Here is a 27,788-nt window from a genome sequence, read left to right as displayed (position 1 = left end):
TTCGTTTGGCAGCTGAAATCGCCGGGGATATTTGAAATATTTCGCTCCTAGAGACTTGTACTGTGTTTTTCAAAGCAATTTATGGGGTCAGTTTAGTATTTATTGAAAGCTTTAAATGTTTCGAAGGTGCTATCATGCAGGTAGCGGCTGCAAGTGTATAAACTCCGATTTTGAAATGTTCTACAGGTTTGCCGAGTAGCTTCCCATAGCGTTACGCTCGCATAGTTCACCTTTTCAATGTATATGATACTGTGACCGGATTTTTTGTCATCGAATTTTTTTTTCATTTTACTATCATATAAAAGGTTAATTGTGTGAAAAAAAAAGAGATTTTTATATTAAACAAAAAATATACACTGGACCCGTGCATGTGCCCACAGGTTGCTTGGTTTTTTAATGCGCCGTGCAGCATATTGTATATTATATTCGTGTAACATGTATGCACACACCCCGGTTAGGGGTCATGTTCTTATGAATACTCTTGAAGCATTCAGGGCACACCCTGATACCTTCTGAATTGTAGACAATTGCCCATCAAAATTTTTAGGCACATGCCAGAAGCGCCAGTCAAGAGCTACACCACTGAGGTGTGTTATTCGTGGCGACGACCTGATTGAAAATGACAATAGTTTACTTTTAATGGGATACACATTCATTATTTGCAAATGAAAGGAACTTCTAGAGTAGGCACAAAAAATAAAAATAGAGCAAAAACTAAATCGATATTATCTACGACCCTGACGGGACATTTAGGTATTAGCGGGTACTCCCAATCAAGTTTTTGTTTTATCTATATATTGTTTTTTATTAAGTATTATATAAAACAATAGGCTTACCATGAATTTCCTTTCGTATATCTGCCATTTCTGCTGTCATTTTTCTCTCAATCTCTTCCATTTTTAATTCCATTCGAACCATTTTTTCTAACAGTTTCTCCTCATAATGAAACTTTGAACAATGTCGCGGTTCATTGTCCGAGCACCAGACGCGTGTCACTAGACACAATACTAGAACACTCCCTGAAACTCCACTAAATTTAAAGAACATAGTTATTGCTGGATAAGTACCAGTAAAAATTAATCAATAGGTCTTATGACCGTAGTCACTATAATTCATTAACTGATGTACTATTGTCTGACTTTCACATTTCATACCAATAGATTTTTTGTTTTTTCATAGTTGCTTCCGCATGATAAACTGCTTAAGCGGTACAGCATCAGTCTCGCGTCGTTACTTCGAGGCCGCGAGTTCGAATCGCGGTTTGGCTGCATTTCATCATTTGTTAGACAGAAAGTCAAGAAACATTCGACAGACTACCGCTAGATATGTATAGATATGTGTTGTTAACAAGTTAAATAAACAAACAATTATCTGTTAGTGTCTGAAGCCAAATCATACCATGATCATCATACAGATCTTGGATTTCTTCATTGTGAGGTAGTCATTCTGTTGACTGTCGAAATAATTACCCAGGTAACAGTAGCCAAACTGGGCTTTAATTTTGAATAGCACATTTTATCTGATGGCTAAACCTATGTTCGGAGTCAAGGGCAATAAAAATGTCAATAGAGAAACAATCTGCTAGAGTTATTTCCTCTGTTAATGAAGAAATATATGACAGAACAAACATTGGGACGGAAACCAATCTAATAGAAGTCTATAAAACGTATTTTAATAGGAAATCTAACTCTGTGTAACGGGTATTTTTTATCATATCTACAGGAAAATGCGAAAAGCGAAAATATAAAAATAATATTGCTAAAATGTTATTGGCCGGCCATCAATTAGGATTAAGAACAGACAATAAATGAACAAATATATTCCCTATTCAGATGACAAAATTATTGTTATCTGCTAAAAGTTATCAGTTTCACTTAACGAAAGGCCGTCCATAGAAATAATTTGTTTTCTGTATTTACAGTTTCAAAATTAAATAAGCTTGGTAGTAGTGGTTTTTTTTTCTGCTTCAGACCAGTATTACGTGCACATTATCACATTATGATTTAACAAAATAATTACAAGTTAGAACGTTAGTCCAGCGGACTGAAACGGTAAGCAATAACTAAAGGAAGTTTAAGCATTATAATGAAAGTATAAATCAATTGCAGAAGTCAAAAATATTTGGGTAGGAGTAATTTTGTTGGATCGGTCGAAGCATTGCAAACAAAGGATTTATAGGATGCCAATTTAAGTGTTTGATAAAGATAAAGGTAAAAGTAAATTTGTTTTACCGTCGCTTTGTGAAACAATAAACATATAAGCTCTGTAGAGCTTTTGAGCGACCCTATTTTAAGAACAGTTAAAACCAATTATACCTTACCCCCAGCAATTTGCTGGTACCCATTTACAGCTGGGTCGACTGGGGCAATCGTGATAAAGTGCGTTGCCCAAGGAAACATCGCAATGGGAGCAGCCAGGAATCGAACCCGGGGCCTTCACATCCGTAGGAAGCGTCTTAGCCCTCTCGACCAATGCGTCAGATTTAGTACGTCCTTAAATTAACCCAGCATTCAGTATATCTAGGTGATTCTTTCGTAAATATAAAAACGAAAACAGAAATTGAAATCGCATTCAGAACGCACATATACATAACGGGACAACTTGAGGTATTTCTGCGTGCTCTGATGAAAAAAAGATCTTCAAAACGTCAGAACATTCTAAGAAAATAAGGCAAATAAAAATGATAGAATCATGTGTTTGATTTTTGCTGGAGTAAAAAGCAAAAGAAGACAAGAGGGTCATAATGACCCTGGATCGCTCACCTGAGTAATATGAGCTACATGTATCAAATGTCAAACTGATGCTAAAATATTAAGAAAATAGGTCAGTAGGTCACATTCATGGTCACTGAAAGTCAGTTTTAAGATCAGTGTGCAAAACTGTACATGTCACCCAAATTTCAAGGCTGTATCTTAAAAAAACAAGAAAGTAGGTCGGGGCGGGGCCTCTTTTTACCCCAGGGGCATAATTCGAACAATCTTGTTAGAAAACAACTTGGCAATGATACATACCAAATATCAAAGGTCTAGGCCTTGAACTTTCAGACAAGAAGATTTTTTTTTTAAATTCCTATATAAGTCTATGTAACACTTGGAACACCCTGGGTGGGACCTCTTTTCAACTAAGGGGCATAATTTGAATAATCTTGGTAGACGACCACTAGGCAGTGCAACATACCAAATATCAAAAGCCTAAGCCTTCCAGTTTCAAGCAAGAAGTGTTTCCTATATAAGAATATGCAAAAGTATGGACCCCCAGGGAAGGGCCTCTTTTCACCCCAGGGTAATAATTTGAACAAGCTTGGTAGAGGACCATAAGGCAATGCTACATACAGAACATCAAAGGCCTAGGCCTTGTGGTTTCAGACAAGAAGATTTAAAAAAAAATTCCTATACAAGTCTATAATTTATAAACCATGTGACCCGGGCCTGGGCGGGGCAATATTTGACCCTAGGGGGATAAATTGAACAAACTTGATAAAGGACCAATAGATTATGCTACATAGCAAATATCAAAGCCCTAGGCTCTGCGGTTTCGGACAAGAAGATTTTCAAAGTTTTTTTTAAGTATGTGAAGTTGGCGAGAAGTTCGACATTTAACATTGGATAAGAGAACGACATTGGACATTTAAAGCAAGAAGTTGGCAATAAGTTAAACATTTGACATTGAACATTCGATTTCAGAACGACACTGGACATTCGAACTGAAAACGACATTGGATGTTCAATTTCAGAACGACATTGAACATTCGAACCATAACGACATTGGTCATTCGAACCAGAATGACATTGGACATTCGAATTCAGAACGACATTGGACATTCGATTTCAGAACGACATTGGACATTCGAACCCAGAACGACATTGGACATTGGATACCAGAAAGATATTGGACATTAGATACCAGAACGACATTTGACATTGTATACCAGAACGACATTGGACATTGTATACCAGAACGACATTGGACACAAGATACCAGAACGACATTGGACATTCATACCCAGAACGACATTGGACATTCAAACCCAGAACGACATTGGACATTGGATATCAGAACGACATTGGACATTCAAACCCAAAACAACTTTGGACATTCGAACCCAGAACGACATTGGACATTCGAACCCAGAACGACATTGGACATTCGAATTCAGAACGACATTGAACATTTGATCCTAGAACGACATTGGACATTCGAACCCAGAACGACATTGGACATTCGATTTCAGAACAATATTGGACATTTGAATCCAAAACGACATTGGACATTCGATTTCAGAACGACATTGCACATTCGAATCCAAAACGACATTGGACATTCGAGTTCAGAACGACATTGGACATTCGAACCCAAAACGACATTGGACAATCGAACCCAGAACGACATTGGACATTTGAATCAAAACTTCATTGGACATTCGATACCAGGACGACATTGGACATTCGATACCAGAACGACATTGGACATTCGATTTCAAAACGACATTGGACATTTGATTTCAGAACGACTTTGGAAATTCGAATCCAAAACGACATTGGACCTTCGATTTCAGAACGACATTGGACAATCGAACCAAGAACGACATTGGACATTCGATTTCAGAACGACATTGGTCATTCGATTTCAGAACGACATTGGACATTCGATTTCAGAACGATATTGGTCATTCGATTATAGAACGACATTGGACATTGGAACCCAAAACGACATTGGACATTCGATTTCAGAACGACATTGGACATTCGATTTCAGAACGACATTGGAAATTTGAATCCAAAACGATATTGGACCTTCGATTTCAAAACGACATTTGACAATCGAACCAAGAACGACATTGGACATTCGATTTTAGAACGACATTGGTCATTCGATTTCAGAACGACATTGGACATTCGAACCCAAAACAACATTGGACATTCGATACCAGAACGACATTGGACCTTCGATTTCAGAACGATATTGGACATTCGATTTCAGAACGACATTAGACAATCGAACCAAGAACGACATTGGACATTCGATTTCAGAACGCCATTGGTTAGTCGAACCCAAAACGACATTGGACATACGATACCAGAACGACATTGGACATTCGATTTCAGAACGACATTGGACATTTGATTTCAGAACGACATTGGACATTCGAACCCAAAACGACATTGGACATTCGATACCAGAACGACATTGGACATTTGATTTCAGAACGACATTGGACATGCGATACCAGAACGACACTTGACATTCGATTTCAGAACGACATTAGACATTTGATTTCAGAACGACAGTGGACATTATAATCCAAAACAACATTGGACATTTGATTACAGAACGACATTGGACATTCGAACCCAGAACGACACTGGACATTTGAAACTAGATCGACATTGGACATTAGATACCATAACGACATTGGACATTTGCATCCAAAACGACATTGGACATTACATACAGGACGACATTGGACATTCGATTCGAATGTCCAGTGTCATTTTGGATTCGAATGTCCAATGTCATTCTGATATCGAATGTCAATTGACGTTTTGGGTTCGAACGTTCAATGTCGTTCTGAAATCGAATGTCCAATGTCGTTCTGAAATCGAATGTCCAAAGTCGTTTTTTATTAGAATGTCCAATGTCGTTCTGTTATCAAATATCCAATGTCGTTCTGAAATCGAATCTTCAATGTCGTTCTGAAATCGAATGTCTAATGTCGTTTCTGATGCAAATGTCCAATGTCGTTCTGGGTTCGAATGTCCAATGTCGTTCTGGTATCGAATGTCCAATGTCGTTTTGAAATCCAATATCGTTCTGAAATCGGATGTCCAATGTCGTTTTTGATTAGAATGTCCAATGTCGTTCTGAAATCGAATGTCTAATGTCGTTCTGAAATCGAACGTCTAATGTCGTTTTTGATTCAAATGTCCAATGTCGTTCTGAAATGTAATGCCCAATGTCGTTCCGGTATCAAATGTCAAATGTCGTTCTGGTATCGAATGTCCAATGTCGTTCTGAAATCCAATGTCCAATGTCGTTCTGGTATCGAATGTCAAATGTCGTCCTGGTATCGAATGTCCAATGTCGTTATGAAATCCAATGTCCAATGTCGTTCTGAAATCGAATGTCCAATGTCATTCTGGTATCGGATGTCAAATGTCGTTTTGGATTAGAATGTCCAATGTTGTTCTGAAATCGAATGTCCAATGTCTTTCTATGTTTGAAAGTCCAATGTCGTTCTTAAATCGAATGTCCAATGTCGTTCTGATTTCGAATGTCCAATGTCGTTCTGAAATAGAATGTCCAATGTCGTTTTGGATTCGAATGTCCAATGTCGTTTTTGATTGGAATGTCCAATGTCGTTCTGGTATCGAATGTCCAATGTCGTTTTTGATTCGAATGTTCAATGTCGTTCTGGTGTCGTATGTCCAATGTCGTTCTGGGTTCGAATGTCCAATGTCGTTCTGGGTTCGAATGTCCAATGTCGTTCTGAAATTGAATGTCCAATGTTGTTTTTGATTCGAATGTCCAATGTCGTTCTGGTATTGAATGTCCAATGTCGTTCTGAAATCGAATGTCCAATGTCGTTCTGAAATCGAATGTCTAATGTCGTTTTTGATTCGAATGTCCACTGTCGTTCTGGGTTCGAATGTCCAATGTCGTTCTAGTATCGAATGTCCAATGTCGTTCTGAATCCAATGTCCAGTGTCGTTTTGGTATCGAATGCCAAATGTCGTTCTGGTATCGAATGTCCAATGTCGTTCTGGTATCGCATGTCCAATGTCGTACTGAAATCCAATGTCCAATGTCGTTCTGAAGTTAAATGTCTAATATCATTCTGGTATCGAATGTCCAATGTCGTTTTGGATTCAATGTCCAATGTTGTTCTGAAATCGAATGTCCAATGTCGTTCTGTGTTTGAATGTCCAATGTCGTTCTGGGTTCGAATGTCCAATGTCATTCTGAAATCGAATGTCCAATGTTGTTTTTGATTCAAATGTCCAATGTCGTTCTGGGTTCGAATGTCCAATGTCGTTTTTGATTCGAATGTCCAATGTCGTTTTTGATTCGAACGTCCAATGTCGTTCTGGTATCGAATGTCCAATGTCGTTCTGGGTTCAAATGTCCAATGTCGTTCTAGGTTCGAATGTCCAATGTTCTGAAATCGAATGTCCAATGTCGTTTTAGATTCGAATGTCCAATGTTGTTTTTGATTCGAATGTCCAATGTCATTCTAAAATTGAATGTTCGTTGTCGAATGTTTAACTTATTGCCAACTTCACGCTTTATATGTTCAATGTTGTTCTCTCATCCAGTGTTCAGTGTCGAATGTCGAACTTCTCGCCAACTTCACACACTTAAAGTTTTTCCCTATATTAGTCTATAATAATCATATGACCCCTGGGGCGGGGCCATATTTCACCCTAGGGGGAAACTTTGAACAAACTTGGTAGAGGACTTTTTGATGATGCTACATACCAAATATCAAAGCCCTAGGCACTGTGGTATCGGACAAAAGATTTTCAGTTTTTCCCTATACAAGTCTATATAAACCATGGGGCCCCCAGGGCGGGGCCATATTTGACCCTAGGGTGATAATTTGAACAATCTTAGTAGAGGACCACTAGATGATGTTACATACAAAATATCAAAGCCCTAAGCCCTATGGTTTTTGACAAGAAGATTTTCAAAGTTTTTCCTTTATAAGACTATATAAACCATATGACTCCCAGGGCGGGCCCATATTTGACCCTAGGGGGATAATTGTACCCCCGACAACAAAGTTGTAAGGGTGGGTAAACTGGTTTCAGGTTGTCTGTCCGTCCGTCCGTCTGTCTGTCATTCCGTCTGTCTGTCCGTCTGTCTGTCTGTCCGTAGACACAATCTTGTGCGCACCATCTCTCCTCATTCCCTTGACACAATTTAATGAAACTTCACACAAGTGATCAGTAACAACAGTAGTTGTGCATGGGGCATGTTAGGTTCTTTCAGAAAAAAAAAACTTGCAGAGTTATGTGACTTTGTTTTTTGTTACTATACTATATACATAGACACAATCTTGTGCGCACCATCTCTCCTCATCCACTTGACACAATTTAATGAAACTTCACACAAGTGATCAGTAACAACAGTAGTTGTGCATGGGGCATGTTAGGTTCTTTCAGAAAAAAAATGCAGAGTTATGGGACTTTGTTTTTTGTTACTATACTATATACATAAAAACACAGCCCGCCCGCTTAGCTCAGTAGGTAAGAGCGTTGGTCTACGGATCGCGGGGTCGCGAGTTCGATCCTCGGGCGGGGCGCATGTTCTCCGTGACTATTTGATAAACGACATTGTGTCTGAAATCATTGGTCCTCCACCTCTGATTCATGTGGGGAAGTTGGCAGTTACTTGCGGAGAACAGGTTTGTACTGGTACAGAATCCAGGAACACTGGTTAGGTTAACTGCCCGCCGTTACATGACTGAAATACTGTTGAAAAACGGCGTTAAACCCAAAACAAACAAACAAACATAAAAACACAATCTTGTGCGCACCATCTCTCCTCATCCACTTGACACAATTTAATGAAACTTCACACAAGTGATCAGTAACAACAGTAGTTGTGCATGGGGCGTGTTAGGTTCTTTCAACGACAAAAATTGCAGAGTTATGGGACTTTGTTTCTTGTTAACTAACTGTACATACAGTCTGCATATGCAGTCTTGTGCGCGCCTAATCTTCCGAACCCTTGCACACAATTTAATGAAACTTCACACAAGTGATCAGTACCAACCCTAGTTGTGCATGGTGCATGTTACGTTCTTTCAGATAAATATTCTGCATAGTTATGGGACTTTGTTTTTTGTTACTATACTGTATACATACAGTCTATATACATACAGTCCATATAATTATGCAATCTTGTGTACGTCAATTTGCAATGTACTGTGTCAGTGCATGCGGGGGGGGGGGGGGGGGGGGGGGGTACATTCATCACCTTTAGTGATAGCTCTAGTTTGAACTAACGTGGTAGAGGACCATTAGATGATGCCACATACCAAATATCAAAACCCTAGCTACTGTGGTTTTGGACAAGAAGATTTTTAAAGTTTTTCCTTTCGGTTGCCATGGCAACCAGAGTTCTGCATGAATTTCAATTCTTTTGATAGAGGGGGGGAGGGGGGGGGGCACCTAAGGATCATTTCTATGAAGTTTAGTGTAAATCTACCCAGTGGTTTTGAAGAAGATTTTTGAAATTTACAGTATAGCCGTATAGGGAACATAAGCCCCGCCCCCTGGCGGCCATGTTTTTACCGAAACAGAATGGCTTAGGCAATTTTGGTAGAGGGTCACCTAGAGATAATTTCTATAAAATATTTTTGAAATCCGGCTAACAGTTTCTGATAAGAAGATTTTCAAAGTTTTTCCTGTCGGTTGCCCTGGCAACCAGAATTCTGTATGGAATTAAATTCTTTGGACAATTTTAAAAGGGGGCCACCCAAGGATCATTCCTGTGAAGTTTGGTGTAAATCTACCCAGTGGTTCTGGAGAAGAAGATTTTTTTACAAATTTTTGACGCACGACGGACGACGTACCACAGACATCGAGCTGTCACAAAAGCTCACCTTGAGCCTTTGGCTCAGGTGAGCTAAAAATAACACTAAATTGAAATTTCGTGATACTGTTGTCATACATACGCAGTTATTCATTTTATTCATCCTTTTTCTCAAAAACTTCTTTTGACCTCAGTTGGGTTATTATAGTGATTCAAGCCAGAAACATTTCACTAGTGTTGTAGATAACTCTAATAAATGCAATTTATCTACATGTATCAGTATTTTATACGCTCGGGGGAAAAAAACGGACGCATCATGTGATGAGGCGTGCGTCTGTCTGTCTGTCCGTCTGTCCATCGGAGCTTAACTCAACTACCATTCAAGGTATTGACTTTAAGCTAAGCATGATGAGACGATGTGCAAAGCGCATAAAGTAGGTATGTAGGTCAAAGGTCATAGGTCAAATTTTACGGTGATAGTTTGTGTTCAGAGCATAAGCTAGACTGGCATCAGTCGTTAGAGTCATTAAATGTAAAGCACTTGGCCATAAAATCTATCCACTTTGATAGCACTTTCTGAAAAAATTTACAATATCTCTAACCTCTGACTAGATGAGCCTAGGGAGAAATGGTTTTCTTAGAAAATATTAGTGTCAGTATGAAGAAAGAATAAACTTTAACTTTATTACAGATAACTTGATCTCAGCAGACTTTGTAAGTCTAAGCATAAGCTAATAACTATTCAAGGTATTGACTTAAAACTTAGCATACAGGTAGATGGCGATAGGAAGGTGTGCAGAGCGCATAAACCATGTCGGTAGTTGAAAGGTCAAAGTTACGCATGGAGTGCAAAGGTCAAAGTCAAAATTGTCCTTCAGATTTCATTTCCAGAGCATAGCTGAATAACCATTCAAGGTATTGACTCCAATCTTGCCATATAGGTAGTTGATAATGAGACGATATGCACAGCGCATGAACGAGGACTGGTCTGAAAGGCAAAGGTCAAGGTCACAGCAAGGTCAAATCTATCGTTTATATTTTGCGTCAAGAGCATAAATTCATAACCATTCAATGTTTTGACTTCAAACTTGACTAATAGGTAAGTTGTGAAGAGACGATGTGCAGAGTGCATAAATTTTGTCGGTAGGTCAAAAGTCAAGGTCGCAAATTGAGATTATATCGTTCCTCTGTATTTTGTTCTTGGGGCACAACTTCACTTTATTCAACGTATTGACTTTGAACTTTGAATATAGGTGGATGGTGAAAAGTTGATTTGAGGAGAGCAGCAACAATCCACATTACTCGCCCGGTCCCTTACATTTTCCCACCCCTCAAACAAAATTAAAAAATCACTTTCATTTACACAACCCACATAACTGCCCCCACCCACTCAAACACCTGCAAACCCCACCTTAAAGAAAATCACTTTTATATTCGTGTGCCTTAGTATTCGAGCACATGAATCAGGTCGTTAGGTCAAAGGTCAATGCTACAGCAAGTCAAAGTTGTCCGTAATATTTTGCGTCCAGAGCATAACTGAAAAACCACTCGAGATATTGATTTCAAACTTGGCATAAAGGTAGGTGGAAATGAGACGATGTGTGGAGCATATGAACTAGGTTGTGGTAGGTCAGAGTTCAAGGTCTTAGATTGAATTCATATTACTCCCCCCTCAACACACACACACACACACACACCCTCTCTCTCCCTCTCTCTCTCTCTCTCTCTCTCTCTCTCTCCCCCCATCAACCTTTCCCAAAAGCAGTTTCTTTTGCCTTAATATCCCATCGCCATCGGCGTTCAAAAACCAACCAACTCCCACCCCCGCTACATCGCATCCCCCATCCGACACATACACTCCAAAAACATTCTTTAAATTATGCTCCCTCCTCCTCTGGTCTAGAACTTCGTGCGCATATTGGCCGTGTGTTGTGCAGCTCTTGTTAAAAGTTGGTTAAGATATCAAAGTAAATAAAATCAAATGTGCACATAATTTGATTTTGTTCTAATTTTGACATTATATTGACACTAGACTTTTATGAATGTGCGAACATTTTCAAAAGTGTTAAGAAATTTAAAAAGATAACGACAAGAAACTTAAGTGTTGTGTTAGAAGATTTGTTTAGTGTATGATGCTTTTCACGAATCATGTTAGACAGCACTGTAATGGTTTTTAAACATAACATAAACTATACGGAATGCTAATTTACACCTTTCATTTATATGCATAAATATACTATTATATCTGATTATAAATATTTGTATCTAAATTCAATAGAAACAGCGTATTAAAATAGATACAATCAGTTCATCTTCAGCATCATCCTTCCTATCAGCAATTCTTGGATTTCCCTCTTCCGCCTCACCTGTTTTGACAGATGTCGCTGATAGTTTGTTTTTTAACTCATGAAACACATCCAATCCAGACACTGATGACTTACTATTTTCGTCTCCAGTGTCAGTTTTGTCAGTGTTTTTATAATCTTCTGCCTCATGTGTTTTGAAAGCTGGTTTAGAATTTTCAGTTTCATCTGCTTTGACAGTAGCTGTGAAATCGCCAGTCTTATCAGTTATGACAGTGGTTGTTAGGTCTTCAGTCTCCTCTTTTTTGACACCACTTATTGATAATTTGCTTTTTAATTCATAAAAATCACCTAGCTCTGATACCGATGCTTTATGGTTTTCATCTTTAGTGTCTGTCTTGCCTGCTGGTTTAGAATATTCAGTTTCATCTGTTTTGACAGTAGTTGCTGACAGATTGTTTTTTAATTCATAAAACACATCTAGCCCTGATACTGATGGGTTATGATTGTTATGTTCTGAATCAATTTCATCCGTCTTGGCAGCGGTTCTAAAATTGTCATTTTCAATTGTTTTGACAGCGGTTGTAAAATCTTCAGTTTCGTCTGTTTTGACAGCGATTGTAGACCCTTCAGTGTCATACGTTTTTAACTCTTTAAACACATTTAGCCATGATATTGATGATTCACTTTCATCTGATTTGTTTCCAGAATCATCCTGTAAATAAGTAAATTAACATTGGCTCATGCACTGACATTTATTTCCGTATGTAAACAATGCCGTAAGAAACCGAGACAGAAACAAATTAACGATACTATGGAAAATAATCCCAAACATACAAGTAGGCCACACCAAATTAAAAAGTTGTTCATCGGATTTGCCGCTCGTATATTTTCAGAAACACAAAAAGTTTTTGACTTGCGCTCGCCCCATTGAAAAAATGCAAATTTTGTTGGTGCGCTACTTTTTACGGACGTAACAGTGTACAAATGCTTATAATTCTAGTCCCAGGTTGTTCCAAAATGTAATTTAATCACAGCTAATACATTTCGTCTATAATATATCAGAACCTTATATTTAGTTGCGTTAAAGTTATTTCCCCGTATGCAGTTAGGCCATTTTCTTCTAATGTTTACCAAATTAAGTTGCTACTAAAATCGGACTTATTTCATTGAAAATTGGATGAAAACACAAACTAATTTATTTGATAACGTCAATCTACATTATTTTGGTAAGAGTAAATACATATTGATGCATTTCACTTTTCTGTTTTTCCTGTCAAAATGATCAGCGTTTTTATACGAAAGTGGGTGGGGTAAGGAATTTACATTATGAGTTAATTGTGTTCATACCAATTTAGAGCTTCGGTTTTTTCAGTCCTCGAGTAGAATAATGTTAATGCACGTTAATCACCATTTCAGACCTTAATTGAGACTTCGTTTCAACAAATTTGATCTGTTAAGAAAGTTTAAAGTTAGAAAAAGAGAGAGCTATCCATAAGACAGCATGTTCGACTTTTCTCAGTACTTGACTCTGAATTAGTTTAAACATATTTATTGCATGAATTCCACAAACAACAATAATACAATAACCATGTTTCATGCAATGAATATTGACGAAAGCACATTGTTCTTAATAAAGTCAATCTTCTAATTATAAAATATACACCAAAAACATGGCTTGAATTTACAGAAAAAAATCTCTTGTGCAATACATCCAATTCTAGAAGAAAATATATGATAAGAGATGTTTCTGAAAATCGTAGACACTTAACATATGGGGCTCTTTTATTCCTATAATTTCCAAGAATATATATATATATATATCCAAATATTAGCAGCCTGCTCGTATATATTTCAGAAGTCAAGAATTTCAAATAGTGATATAAGAAAATAATATAAGAAAGGATTAAATTAATAAATGAAAATAATCCACCTGTATATGAACTATTTAAAACGTAGAGAGGTGTCAGATGTGATCAAGATATAACAGCACTATAGTCACAATGGAAGTCAATGTTAGTTATTAGTGAACTTTCCACTGTCGAGAACATACTTTTGGACAGCTGCAAATATTTCTATGTTATCGTCATCAGGTAATCAGTCGTCACCAAAGAGCAGGGTAGTTTCATAAATATTTCTAGTGATAGGGACAAGACTGGCCAGAAGTGAGGTACGACAGTTGTCATAAGCTCTACATACAAATAAGAAGTGGTGACTGTTTTCTACTTCACCGCACTGACAGAGGAGGGATTCAACAATATTACGTAGAAACAAGTGATAGTTCAAGCTACTGCACTTCATCCGAAGTCTTGCGTTAAGGACCTGGGCTCTTCTCTGAATTAGAGGTTTGCCAGTAAAAGGGGCATAAAAGTCAATAGCTTTGAAAGTAACAGAGATATTGGACGTTATATAAAACTTAAACAAAAAAAGTGGCATAACTCTGTCGAAATTCAACTGATTATGGGGACTGTTTCTCCTGGTGTAGACTTACGCATTGTTGTATATTACATATTTTCTAACAGCATTCGCATACATTATTTGGTTACGCTGTACTGTATGCCAATGTTATTACCTTTTTCCACGAGTTCGCTTTGTTGTGCGTTGCAGGTCAGAATGTACCCAAACCAAAATGTACCCATGTTTTCTCAATCCTTGGTGAATTATTTCTAATGTAAAAGGGCTATACTTTCTATTTTAAGGTTTTTATTAGTTAATCGAGAGTCAAAACAAGACAAATATATTTCTTCGCTTTTCGCTCGCTCCTGATTTTCTCAAAAACAAAAACAAATATTTAAATTATTTTTTCGCTCGCCGCCTCATTTTTTTTTTTCAGAAAAAAATCCGATGAACAACTTTTCAATTTGGTGTGGCCTTACGGTCAAATTATTTTGCCGAAACCTGGAAACTACTGCTTTAAATGGCCATTGTTGATTGTTTACATCCGGGGATTTTTGACGTATAAAAGAAAACAGAGCTGGAGCGCCTGTGATATATTACAGACCCTGGTACCAAGCGATTGGAATGACGAATATTTTAATGTATATATCTTGTATCTTTGGTAATCCTAACCGTAATCTTTGGTCAGTATATTATATGTTATACACAATGTACATTTAATGCGTGCGGACATGCAAGAATTTGCGTCTTTTTGCCGTGCGATTCGATGATAATGATTTTGTGACATGCGCAGAACGACCGCTCCAGGTCTGTAGTGAGCGACATCGTCAAAAAAAACAAACTACACTTCAATTTCACGTTTTAAAAATAGGTTTCGGTACTCCATGAAAAATAAGCGATTACAAAGTAACGAAATAGAATTTAAATATAACAATTGTTACTTTCGTTGTCTAAAACCGTAAATGACTGCAACTTAATGGAAGATAACTTTAAAATCTAATCCATGCTACTATTTATGAAACTAAATTACAACTTTCAAAAGCACGCATTTCAAAGTTTGATCTATGTTAGTTAAAATTATGTTCTAAATACTTATCAAACATAACATGAAATACCTTCCACGTATTGCCAATTTGTACTTCCACAACTCTCGATTATAATGCATTCTCCTCAAGAAATTAAATAAAAAGAAATGTCTTTTAAAGAAAGACATTTGGGTGGATGTGAGAGTGCATATGAAAAGTGCAAAAACTGTGTAGCGCAATTGTTGCATGGACAGAGCATAACTTAAGGTGGAATGCGCCCCAAATTTTTTTTCCGAATTTCGTCCTGAAATTTATACTGTACAAAATTCAGGATATATGCGATTAGGTTCCGATTTTACTTTGTCGCCAAATTCTTTGAGTTTTTTGCTATTGTGTCACAAACATGCCCCCTGACGTCACTTTTCGTGCAACGCCCAGTTCCGAATGCTCTCGGCATTTTTCCTTTCCTGCGCACGGGTCTGTTTACCATGACATTAGGTAGAACCAAGCAACATCATGATTTCTCTGTACGCGTTACTTTCGTAGAAGTGTCATTAATGTATTCCTCCATTGTTTGTATCCTTTGCGCATGTGTAACAGGAATGCGATACCACGATGGTGAAAAGTCTAAAGTACAATGATGAATGTACGAAATAATTCCGACGTTTCCCATCGTAGTTTCATTGTCTCGACTTTACAAAATCGTAGTTTTCGTCATCTGGATTTTGGCTTTTCACCATCGTAGTTTTGTTATTTTGACATTTCAACATCGTAGTATTTTCTTTCGTTGTTTCAAGCTCAAAATATGCGGCAATTTGCACAAAGTACTTTGTCCGCGAATGAGAAGAATTCTATTAGACTATAAGTCGTTCATTTCTTATCCTTCCCCGCTTATCTTGTATGTATTTAATCTTGTACTATATATTACTGGGAATAAATTAGTTCAAACTAAAATATTATGTGGCAATGGCCCTAACGTGACACTGTTTGTTTATGCTTGAATGAAAATATTACATAGTGCAAAGAAGTCCTTAACGTTATACATCAAAGTGAATATTTTTGCAAACGGGGAGTTAATATTCAATATAATGTTTTTATTATGAAAATTTTAAAATTAATTCAAAAGAAGGGTCTTTCTGTGTATGCTTTGTCAATCTACGATTAGATATAAAGTACTAATAATTTGCTGAAATTACTAACATTTGACAAGGTATAGATGAGATATCATTTACTCATTAAAACTGTTGCAAACAGCTAAGTAAGCTGTACTCATTTAGCTGTTGTTTCATAACAGTTAGCTGTCTGACTGATAAAGAAAATGTTCTATTTAAGCGTTTTGCAAATGAGTGTATGTTTAACCCATATGGTTAAAAATATAAATATAACAGTTAACTGACGAAGAATGGATTGCCTATTTGATACCGGTCTCAAAAAAGAACGAAGTAGACCGAGAACAGCCGAATAGTTTCGACAGCCGATTTAACGGGCAAATCGATAGCTAAACTTTGTGGTGACTTTTGCGATGGGTCTTATTTTCAAATATGTTTGTCTTTACTATATATGCCTTAATATGAAATGATCTGGGACCATGTTCACAAAACAATTTCAGTCTTAGCTGAGTTGATAATGAAACGTCGTTATTTGTCATTTATATCTAAATTGCAGGTTTAAAATTATATGATTAAATAATGACCATTTCTAAGTGAATATTCAGAATTGATAGTCAGTCGCAACAAGAATTTAATCTTGAAGTTCTAGTAAAATTTGCTATTAAAATTTCAGTCTCAAACTCGGCTGAGATCGAAAAAGGTTTTGTAAACATAGGGCCTGATGTTAATGCTTATTACCTTTTCAGTTCCTTCAGGTATTTTAACTGCCGTTGTCATTGACTTAGAAACACCCAGCACATTTTCAGGCCCACACTGTTGTTCGTCTGATGTAGACCTGTCGTCATGTGAATGATATTCCGAGTAGTACGCATTTCGTCTTTGCTTATGTTTAGTCCGTTTTGGTTGCTTTTTGTCAGTTTTGGTTGCACTTCGCGACCTTGACCTTTTACCACAATTTTGCTTGTATTCTAGCAAAGCAATGGTCTGAAATGTATATATTTTAGTTGATATATCATTCATTTTATGCTCATCATCTCCAGCTATCATTACACACCATTAATATTAAGACATCGTCATCATATGTCAAGGCATGTCAAAAGTCAGTATGTCAGAGCATATTTGTCACTAAATTGTCAATGACGTAAAATGTATATATTTTAGTTGATATATCATTCATTTTATGCTCTTCATCTCCAGCTATCATTACACACCATTAATATTAAGACATCGTCATCATATATCAAGGCATGTCAAAAGTCAGTACGTCAAAACCATATTTGTTGCACTCTGTATGTTGAAGCTATCCACGACAGATGCCAAGAACAAATTATGTAAATCTATGACAAACTCAGATTTTTAAAATCTATGAGAAACTCAGTTTACCCCGAGTAGGGTTGTTACAAGCTGTAGACAGTCATTATACACAGATCGTATTTTAGTTTCAAATAGAATAAATGACACAAATTTAGTTTGGACCGTTTGCATATGAAAGAAAAATATCTACGTGTATCTTATCTAGCATACTAACCAGGCATATAGATCTACTATCACTTAGACATCTACAAATACCTCTCATTTTCACAAATACTCGTTTTTCTTACATATAATATCTGAATTTGGACCAAACTTTCTAGTTATATCGCAACTGTTACTTCAAGAACGATATGGTAAAGATTCAATATTAAACCTAGTACGGTGTTCGATATGCTTTTAACACTCCTTACATTTTTAACAACTGACTGGAATACTTTCCTTCAAGTCTCAATGTATCATTGCCAGTGTTTTTTATTGTGCCCCCCCCATGAGTGGTGGGGGCATATAGATTTGGTCTTATCCTTGCGTTTGTCCGTCCATCCGTCCGTCCGAAGTTCGTGACGCGCCTAGCTCGAAAAGTATTTGATGTAAATTGATGAAACCTTGCATGAGTCTTTATCATGATATGGACTTGCGCACCTCCTATTTTTAGCTCGACTATTCGAAGAATAAGTAGAGCTATCCTACTCACCACGGCGTCGGCGTCGGCGTCACACCTTGGGTTAAGTTTTTCGTACCAGTCCACATTTTGACAAAGTCTTTTGAGATAAAGCTTTGAAACTTTCAACACTTGTTTACCATCATCATGGCCAGTTATAGGCAAGAGCACATAACTCAGTCAAGGATTTTGGCTGAATTATGGCCCCTTTTGACTTAGAAATCATGGTTAAGTTTTTCGTACCAGTTCATATTTTGACAAAGTCTTTTGAGATAAAGCTTTGAAACTTTCAATATTTGTTTACCATCACCATGTCCAGTTATAGGCAAGAGCACATAACTCCATCAAGGATTTTGGCTGAATTATGGCCCTTTTTGACTTAGAAATCTTGGTTAAGTTTTTCGTACCAGTTCATATTTTGTTTGTTTGTTTGTTTGTTTTGGGCTTAACGCCGTTTTTCAACAGTATTTCAGTCATGTAACGGCGGGCAGTTAACCTAACCAGTGTTCCTGGGTTCTGTACCAGTACAAACCTGTTCTCCGCAAGTAACTGCCAACTTCCCCACATGAATGATCAGAGGTGGAGGACTAATGATTTCAGACACAATGTCGTTTATCAAATAGTCACGGAGAACATACGCCCCGCCCGAGGATCGAACTCGCGACCCCGCGATCCGTAGACCAACGCTCTTACCTACTGAGCTAAGCGGGCGGGCAGTTCATATTTTGACAGTCTTTTGAGATAAAGCTTTGAAACTTTCAACACCTGTTTACCATCACCATGTCCAGTTATAGGCAAGAGTACATAACTCCATCAAGGATTTTGGCTGAATTATGGCCCCCTATGTCTTAGAAATCATGGTTAAGTTTTTCGTACCAGTTCATATTTTGACAAAGTCTTTTGAGGTAAAGCTTTGAAACTTTCAATACTTGTTTACCATCACCATGTCCAGTTATAGGCAAGAGTACTTAACTCCATCAAGGATTTTGGCTGAATTATGGCCCTTTTTGACTTAGAAATCTGGGTTAATATTTCGTACCAGTTCATATTTTGACAAAGTCTTTTGAGATAAAGCTTTGAAACTTTCAACACCTGTTTACCATCACCATGTCCAGTTATAGGCAAGAGTACATAACTCCATCAAGGATTTTGGCTGAATTATGGCCCATTTTGACTTAGAAATCTTTGTTAAGTTTTTCGTACCAGTTCATATTTTTTGTAAAATGTTTGACATATGGCTTTGAAACTTTTATCACTTGTTTAGTATAATAGTCTCTATCTATAGGAAAGAGAACATAACTCTGTCATTTATTTTGGCTGAATTATGGTCCTTTTTGGATTTTGAAATTGGTTCTGTTGTCATACATGTCCATGTTTTGTCAAAACTATTTGACATATGGCTTTTAAACTTTGAACACTTGTATATCATTATGATTTCCATCTGTAGGCAAGAGTACATAACTATTTTGACTGAATTATGGCCCTTTTTGGACTTTGAAATTGGCTCATATATTGCGATTTAGTGCAAGACTTATCGAAATCAAAGTAATACAGGAACATTGTTTGTCTAATCTATTTATTCCTCTTGTCTGAATATCCGTGGAAATATTTTGACCCCATTCTTCAATCAATTCTTCGAAAAGTCGAGCGCGCTGTCATCAGACAGCTCTTGTTCATTTGGGTCTGCCCCCAATTTTCAGAGTTATGGCCCCTGAAGTAGCCAAAAATGCACATTTTCACCTTCTGACATGCCTAGCTCAAAAAGTATTTGATATAGATTCATGAAACCTTGCATGAGTCTTAATCATGATATGAACTTGTGCACCTCCTATTTTTCATTTGGGTCCGTCCCCTATTTTAAGAGTTATGGCCCCTGAAATAGTCAAAAATGTACATTTTCACCTTGTGACCTAGCTCAAAAAGTATTTAATATAAATGGTTGAAAACTCGCATAAGTTTTTATCATGATATAAACTTGCGCACCTCTAATTTTTTGGCTGGCTCCACCCCTTATTTTTAAAGTTATGGCCCCTAAAATAGTAAAAAAATGCACTTTTTCACATAATTATATACCTAGCTCAAAAAGTATTTGATGTAAATTCAGGAAACCTTGCTGGAGTCTTTATCGTGATGTGACCTTGCACACTTAGCATTCTTCTTGAGAATCTTAGCTCTTATTACAGAGTTATGGCCCTTGAAATAGCCAAAATAGTGAATTTTTTGTTTGTGATGCTCATAGCTCAAAAAGTATAGCGCCTAGAATAATGAATCTTTTTCATAAAATGTTTGTTGAGGCTATACCCGATTAAGACTGCAAACATCTGAATTATTGCCACTTATTTGGACCAATGTACCAGTGAGGGGGCACACCCTGTGTCCTACAGACACATTCTAGTTTACTCTCACTCTTAATACATTGTACTAACATTTGTGGCGTGCTCATAGTCCACCCAGTGACACTCGCGAGAGGACATTGCTGTATACAGAGTTATACAGAAATATGTCATACTTACGATTATTATTTGTTCCATTTTACCAAGTTTAATGTTTTGCGATACAGCAATTCTAATTGCTGACGTCTGCACTAAATCTTCCTTCCTCTAATATAAAAGCATTTTGATACAATTGATTGCGATACGAAAGCTCCTTTCTTCGGCCGTTGCTAATGTTAAAGTTAATAGCAACAACGTTAATGACGTAAAAATGATAGTGGCATATTCTGACGTCAGTCATATTATATTATAACGTTTGATATATTCCTTATAATAGTCTTTAATTTATAATTGCGCTGACCCTACTGTGCAATATTGACCATGACAGTTGTAGTTCATTGTCAGACCATATTTGCAGATGAAATTTTCTGCTGGTTTAGAATGAGTCTTTTATCTATGCTGATATAAAAGATAAACGATTCGTGTATGTTTTATTCGTGATAATTAGGTATCCATGGTTTTTATAACATTCATGAATATAGCAACAAAATTTTCCTAACATTCACTGCTTATAATTATCAGTAAGAAATTAAAACACTCTGCCTTGTAAAGTAGATTTGATTCCGATAGTATTCAGGACATACTTTAAACAAATGCTTCTGTCTTTTATAATTCGCTTACTTTGTAAATGTAAAATAAAGACATCTGTAGCCAAAGTCGCGTTTTTGGGAAGGATGGGGGGACCCTTAGAGTTGCCTTTGTCCGTCCGTCTGTCCGAGTTCACATTTGCATACTTAGGTGGCTATAGGAACAATAGGTAACTGTACTTTTTCTTTGATGTCATTCGTTCCGTAAGGCTTTTGTGTGGCTATTTTTCTCTTACCTGGCTAAAAGAACAATAGAGAGAACAAAAGAGTAGCCACATAAGTATCCATATGTAGGAACGTCTGTCCATCCGTCTGAATTTGTGTATTTGAGTATTTGACCCAGAGTCATCAAACCGCACAGCATGTGAAGTTGTTTGCACCTGGTGTTTTATTTGGAGTTTAACACAGCCAGACTAGAGTTATGGCCCTTGACTTAGTCGAAAATATGCATAAAAATGGCATGGAAGATCTCAAAAAGTATTTGAATGGAATATAATAGGAATATTAGTTGTGTACCTAGTGTTCTTTTTTTTGTGATTTTACTCAGTCAGGTCAGAGTTATGGTCCTTGATTTAGTGATTTATCTGACGTAGAGTCACGAAACCATGTACAGTGATAGAAAGAGGGGGTCGCAGTTTCCTTTGGACACACATCTAAGTTTGTTTGTTTTTAAACCTATTTGGAAGTTTATATCATATTAATACACATTTGACAGAACATTTAATGTTGCGTTGTTTAACTTGACATACGTATCTTGATATATTTTTTCAGTCCAACGTACACATCTAATGCAGACGACAGTGGATTTGTTGAAGTGTGTCCTCCACCGGAAATCGATGATGACGTTTGGCCAATGCGCAGAGAAAATTTCCTGCAAAGTCCAAATATCACATCAGATGTTTGCTCAACTCCAAACAGAGGGACCTTACCTGATCCCAGCTATGCTCGTTTTGATGTAATAAATAATTCCCCAATACAAATAACACATTTTCAAGTATCCCCCTTAGCCTTGCGTTCTTATTTTATTGCACAAAGCGACAATCAAAATTTAAGTATTGATCAGCCCAAGATCGTATTCAACACCGTCTTTGATAAAGTGGTTTCTGACCAGAACACTAAAAATGGTTCTCAAGATTGTCAATCTAAAAGAATGCCCGATGATAATGCGGAATTGGTACCCGTAAAAGAGATCCCCAAGGAGCGGAAACGGGCTTCGGAATTTACACGTGGTCACAGCACTATAGCTTCTTTGCTAAATTCACGTCCATTAAATTTAGTAAAAACGGAAAAAGAACATTCTGGAACAGAAAGAAAGAGTGAAAGTTTTTCGTCTAGTTACTTCTGCAGTGACAATAATGTCTTTAAACCTGCACCAGGTTCCATATATAATATTGGAGAAAGTAGCCGTATGAAGACTGAAACAGCAACCAATTCTTTCAACGATGAAAACATTTTAACTGCTTATAGTGACACAAGAGATTCAAATAAAGTAATTGACAAGCGGAGCGCTTTAGAAGCCAATATTTTTAATGGTCATGAGGATACGTTGAAAGGCACATATGAGAGCCTAGATAACCGCGGTGTTGACCAAAACAATAACACCTTGCAGCTGGTTCAGAAATACAGTGACATTAGTGACGCATGCGCAAGTGACACCGAAACTTCTACTGAAACATCTAGCTCTGAAGACGAACATCCGGAAGTGAAAGAAATCATCAGAACACCACCAGATAGAATTAAAACAAGACGAAAGTCGAAACATCCATGCCGTAGTGCTGTCAAAGAGGACCCAAGATTTAAAGGGGTTACCGTATGGTTGCAGACGTCTTTCAAGAATGGACATAGTCGCTTGGATATATCTGCGTTTTACAGGTAAACGAATAACACAATTATGTACGTAACAAATACAATCGGAACACAACTTGTTCTCATGCGTATGAATCATTTTAATTGAAACTTAGAATTGTTGAAAAAAAAAAGAATAAAAAGCTTAATTACTGATTAACAAGGTAACAAGTTTAATTACAAGTTAGCGAAATAGGGTGAGGCTCTTTACAATTGTCTTGATTAAGGGGTCGAACTGAAAACCGTTTGAACATTTATGTATTTTTATTTGACAGTTTTATATTGTTTAATGTGGGGGGCCTCCATGGCCGAGTGGTTAAGGCCGCTGACTTCAAATCACTTGCCCGTCATCGATGTGGGTTCGAGACTCACTCGAGGCGTTGAGTTCTTCCTGTGTCAGAGGAAACCATCCAGCTGGCTTACGGAAGGTCGGTGGTTCTACCCAGGTGCCCGCTCGTGATTAAATAATGCAAGGAGGGGCACCTGGGGTCTTCCTTCACCATCAAAGCTGGAAAGTTGTTATATAATTGACCTATAATTGTGTCGGTGCGACGTAAAACCCAACAAAATAAATATATTGTGTAATGTGAGCTGTAATATAAGGATATACGTCATTGAAAAGTATGTGATATTACAAAAAAAGAAGCATTCGTTTATCTGTGCTGTAATATTTTACATCGGTCTCTGTATTAATTTTGTAGTTGTTCGCGGGGTATATTGGTATCAGGTTGTCTGTTTGTCTTTCTGTCCGTAGACACAATCTTTTGCGCACCAACTCTCCTCACCCCCTTGACACAATTTAATGAAACTTCACACAAAGTCATGTGATCAGTAACAACAGTAGCTGTGCATAGCGCATGTTAGGTTCTTTTAGATACGTATTCTGCAGAGTTATGGGACTTTGTTTTTTGTTACTACTAATATATACATAGAGTCTGCTTATGCAATCTTCTGTGCGCCTAATCTCCTTTTCATGCACACAATTTAAAAAAAAATTCCCACAAGTGATCAGTACCAACCCTAGTTTTGCACTGTACATGTTAGGTTCTTTTAGATACGTATTCTGCAGAGTTATGGGACTTTGTTTTTTGTTACTACGCTATATACATAGAGTTTGCATGTGGATTCTGGTGCGCGCCCAATCTCCCGAACGATTGCACACAATTGAATGAAACTTCACACAAGTGATCAGTACCAACCTTACTTGTACATGGTGCATGTTAGGTTCTTTCAGAAAAATGTTCTGCAGTTATGGGACTTTGTTTTTTGTTACTGTAATATAAACATAGAGTCTATATACATACAGTCCACATAATTATGCAATCTTGTGTGCGTCAAATTGCAATGTACTGTGTCAGTGCCTGCGGGGGGTACATTCATCACCTTCAGTGATAGCTCTAGTTTAATGTGATTTCATGACTCCTTGTATAAATCGCCGGTATTGTGCTGTATGACTGATCTGTATTCAACTAGACATACGTTTACCTTGCTAATAAGCCAAAGATTGAAAAATAAAACTGTGAACATTATTTATTGATATCACCAAATAGAACGCGTGCTTATAGTATTATTACTATTGGAGAATCAAGATAACTTTACTGTAACTCCGACATTATTTGTATTAATACAGCAATGTTAAAGTATTATCTCCAAGCAGAAGGTCTCCAGGGTATCAAAGAGGATACTTCACCCCACAGTACTTCTCAGATCAGGATGAATGTTCGCCACAGTACAGTCAAAAGGATAGTCAGGTGACAGGTATGCTAGCTTTGAGCAGTATAAAACATTTATAAAACCTTATATAACATGTGAATTCTGTCCATAACTTAAACATCTCACATGCTTTTGCCTTTTGAAATACTGAGCACATGTTTTAGGTTTTTAATATGCCAATACTAAGAGGTACTTCAGTAAGATACATTTGTATTCTGAATTTGGATAGAATTTCTGTTGTTAATATTGAAGATGGTAAAGCAGTTTAGCCTAAGTAATATTCAGGTGACAATACAGTAACATGATCGCAATCACAATGACATGACTGCCATCACAGTGGAAGGGTTAGAATTACAGTAGGACGATCGCAATCACACTAACATGATCGCAATCAAAGTGACGTGATTGCAATCACAGTAGAAGGTTTAGAATTACAGTAGCACGATCACAGTCACAGTGACATGACTGCAATCACAGTAACATGATTGCAATCACAGTAGAAGGTTTAGAATTACAGTAGCATGATCGCAATCACAGTGACATGACTGCAATCGTAGTGACCTAATCCCAAACACAGTGACATTATCGCCACTACAGTAGTTTGATCGCAAACACAGATATATGGTAGCAATCACAGTGACATATTATAGTCATAGCAATAACAGTAGTATTGGCGTGCAAGTAGGCAAGTACAGGAATTTTGCCGTTCCTTTTTATATATGCCAAAAAATAGTAAATGTGTTTGACTGATACCGTATTTAGTTTAAATATTTACACATCCTTTATTACTTTCAGTAAAAACGTGTGCTTCATGTAAGACTCGTAGGACACCGCTATGGAGAGACGCTGAAGACGGAACACCTCTATGCAATGCTTGCGGAATCAGGTACACTTAGAAAATTTATATAGAAATGAGTCAAAATGAGTTGCATCTTAGCGGGTGGCATAGTACTTTGGTCCCATCACGGAAGCTGGTGTATTCAGTATCACTAGTTGGTTGTTTTATAAGCAAATTATTATACCAAATTTATAGCGCCCTTTTCATGACAAAAGCGTTCAAAGGTAGCTACTCCTGGTGCCCAATTCATCCTCTACCAGTACAGATATAAAGCGATCAGACAAGAGGGACAAAACAAGAGAAAGCCCATAGAACAGAGAGAGAGAGAGAGATCCTTCTCTAGATACAGACACGTCCGGCTAAATTAGTCTAGGTCTTTGCGAATAGACAGTCTGGATCTTTAACGTGCCCGGTATGTGTAGCAACGATACACGCGAAGTCGTCTTTTATGGAAAGAACTAGCACTGGCCTCTCAGTTAGGTGGGACACACTCGAAAGTATCTCAGAAACTTCCTGTGTCTAGACCAGAATGTGAGTTTCGAAATTTTATGCCCCCACCATATTGTGTTAATGGGCACATATTGTGTTATAAGCGTCCGTGAGTGCGTCCTTCCACGAATCCAAGTGTGCACATAATTTTGTCAGCTCTATAGATTTGCTGTGCATTGTTGGATTTTAAAATCACTTGACACAAATAACCGCCATAACAAGTCGATGTGTCACGTGCAAAATCCAGATCCCTCGCTCAAAGTTCATTGTCACGTTAAGAGGTCAAATATTAAAGGTCATTTTTTCTTGTCCGCTCTATAACTTTTCATGCATGCATAGATACTCTTGAAATTAACATGGCACAATTAACTATTCGGAGACAACGTGTCTCGTGTAAAATCCAGAACCTAGCTCAAAGGTCAAGGTCACACTAAGAGGTCAACGATTTGAAGTCATTTTTTCTCTTCCACAGTAAAACTGGATGATCAAACGAGTTCGCACAAATATTCACCATAACAAGGCAAAATGTTGCGTGCAAATTATGCCCCCTAGCTCAAAGGTCACGGTCACATTTAGAGGTCAGATTCACCATATATACCATTCACCGTAACAAAATGAAGTGACCCATACATGAACCTTAAAGGTCTAAATTACATTTGGAAGTAAAAATGCATATTTTTCTTGTGTTTAATTTTTGCATAATATAAATGGATGGATATTCATGTAACTTGGCACAAACCTTCACCACTACTAGTTGATATGTTGAATTTACGATCTTAATCCACTAGCTCAAAGGTCAAGGTCACAGAAGTCAAAGACTTTGCTTAATTTTCTTGTTCCGTTTATAGCTTCTTCTGTAGTTTTGAAAACCCAGGTTTTGATCAAATTCTTCATAGTAGAAAAAATTGATCCGAATTGGCAGAACTTCATAAAAAAAATATGTACGGTCTTATTTGTTTTCCATTCCATAACTTAATTATAGATGTTCTGCTGTCAAATTGCCATCACCCGCAAGACTCACTTCTATAGCCTAAGATCACATAGTGGGGCGTGGGGGACATACATCAGGAATATTGTCAAACAATCATATGTACCGATAACACTGTGTTGGAGTTTGAACATACATGTCCTATGGGCACTTGTCTTGTTCTTAAAGCTACAATATTTTTGTACATGTGCAGTGCTACAGATTACATGGGTAATGATTGTAAACGCCTTACTAACTAGATTCATTGTTCATATAAAATTTCGGTTTATGCATTTTTGTACCCCCTGCCCCCCCCCCCCCCATGAGTGGTGGGGGCATATATATTTGGTCTTGTCCGGACGTCCGTCTGTCCGAAAAATGTTTGTGACGCGCCTAGCTCAATAAATATATGATATAAATTGATGAAACCTTGCATGAGTCATGTCTAGAGTTATGGCCCCTGAAGTAGTCAAAAATGCACATTTTCTCCTTGTGGCGCACCTAGCTCAAAAAG

The 27,788-nt window shown here is 37.4% G+C and overlaps 2 protein-coding genes across 2 annotated transcripts in view; one reads left to right on the top strand and one right to left on the bottom strand.

The window, feature by feature from the left end:
• Nucleotides 1-27,788, top strand: part of LOC123525828 (uncharacterized) — a 32,549-nt gene that overhangs the window by 853 nt on the left and 3,908 nt on the right. Inside the window, exons 2-4 of the mRNA XM_053538216.1 lie at nt 22,194-23,294; nt 24,898-25,025; nt 25,776-25,866. Coding sequence (XP_053394191.1) covers nt 22,194-23,294; nt 24,898-25,025; nt 25,776-25,866 — 1,320 coding nt within the window. The remainder of the gene's footprint in view (nt 1-22,193; nt 23,295-24,897; nt 25,026-25,775; nt 25,867-27,788) is intronic.
• LOC123523577 (uncharacterized) lies at nt 11,734-21,015 on the bottom strand. Its single transcript, XM_045301237.2, has 3 exons — nt 20,857-21,015; nt 17,110-17,355; nt 11,734-12,555 (listed from the first exon to the last, which is right to left on the bottom strand). The coding sequence occupies exons 1-3, from the start codon at nt 20,872-20,874 to the stop codon at nt 11,809-11,811; spliced, it is 1,011 nt and encodes a 336-aa protein (XP_045157172.2). The 5' UTR covers nt 20,875-21,015; the 3' UTR covers nt 11,734-11,808.

Source organism: Mercenaria mercenaria, chromosome 3 (assembly GCF_021730395.1).
Source record: "Mercenaria mercenaria strain notata chromosome 3, MADL_Memer_1, whole genome shotgun sequence".
NCBI lineage: Eukaryota > Metazoa > Mollusca > Bivalvia > Venerida > Veneridae > Mercenaria > Mercenaria mercenaria.
The sequence above is the reverse complement of the archived record's forward strand: the minus strand, read 5'-3'. Positions and strand labels throughout refer to the sequence as shown.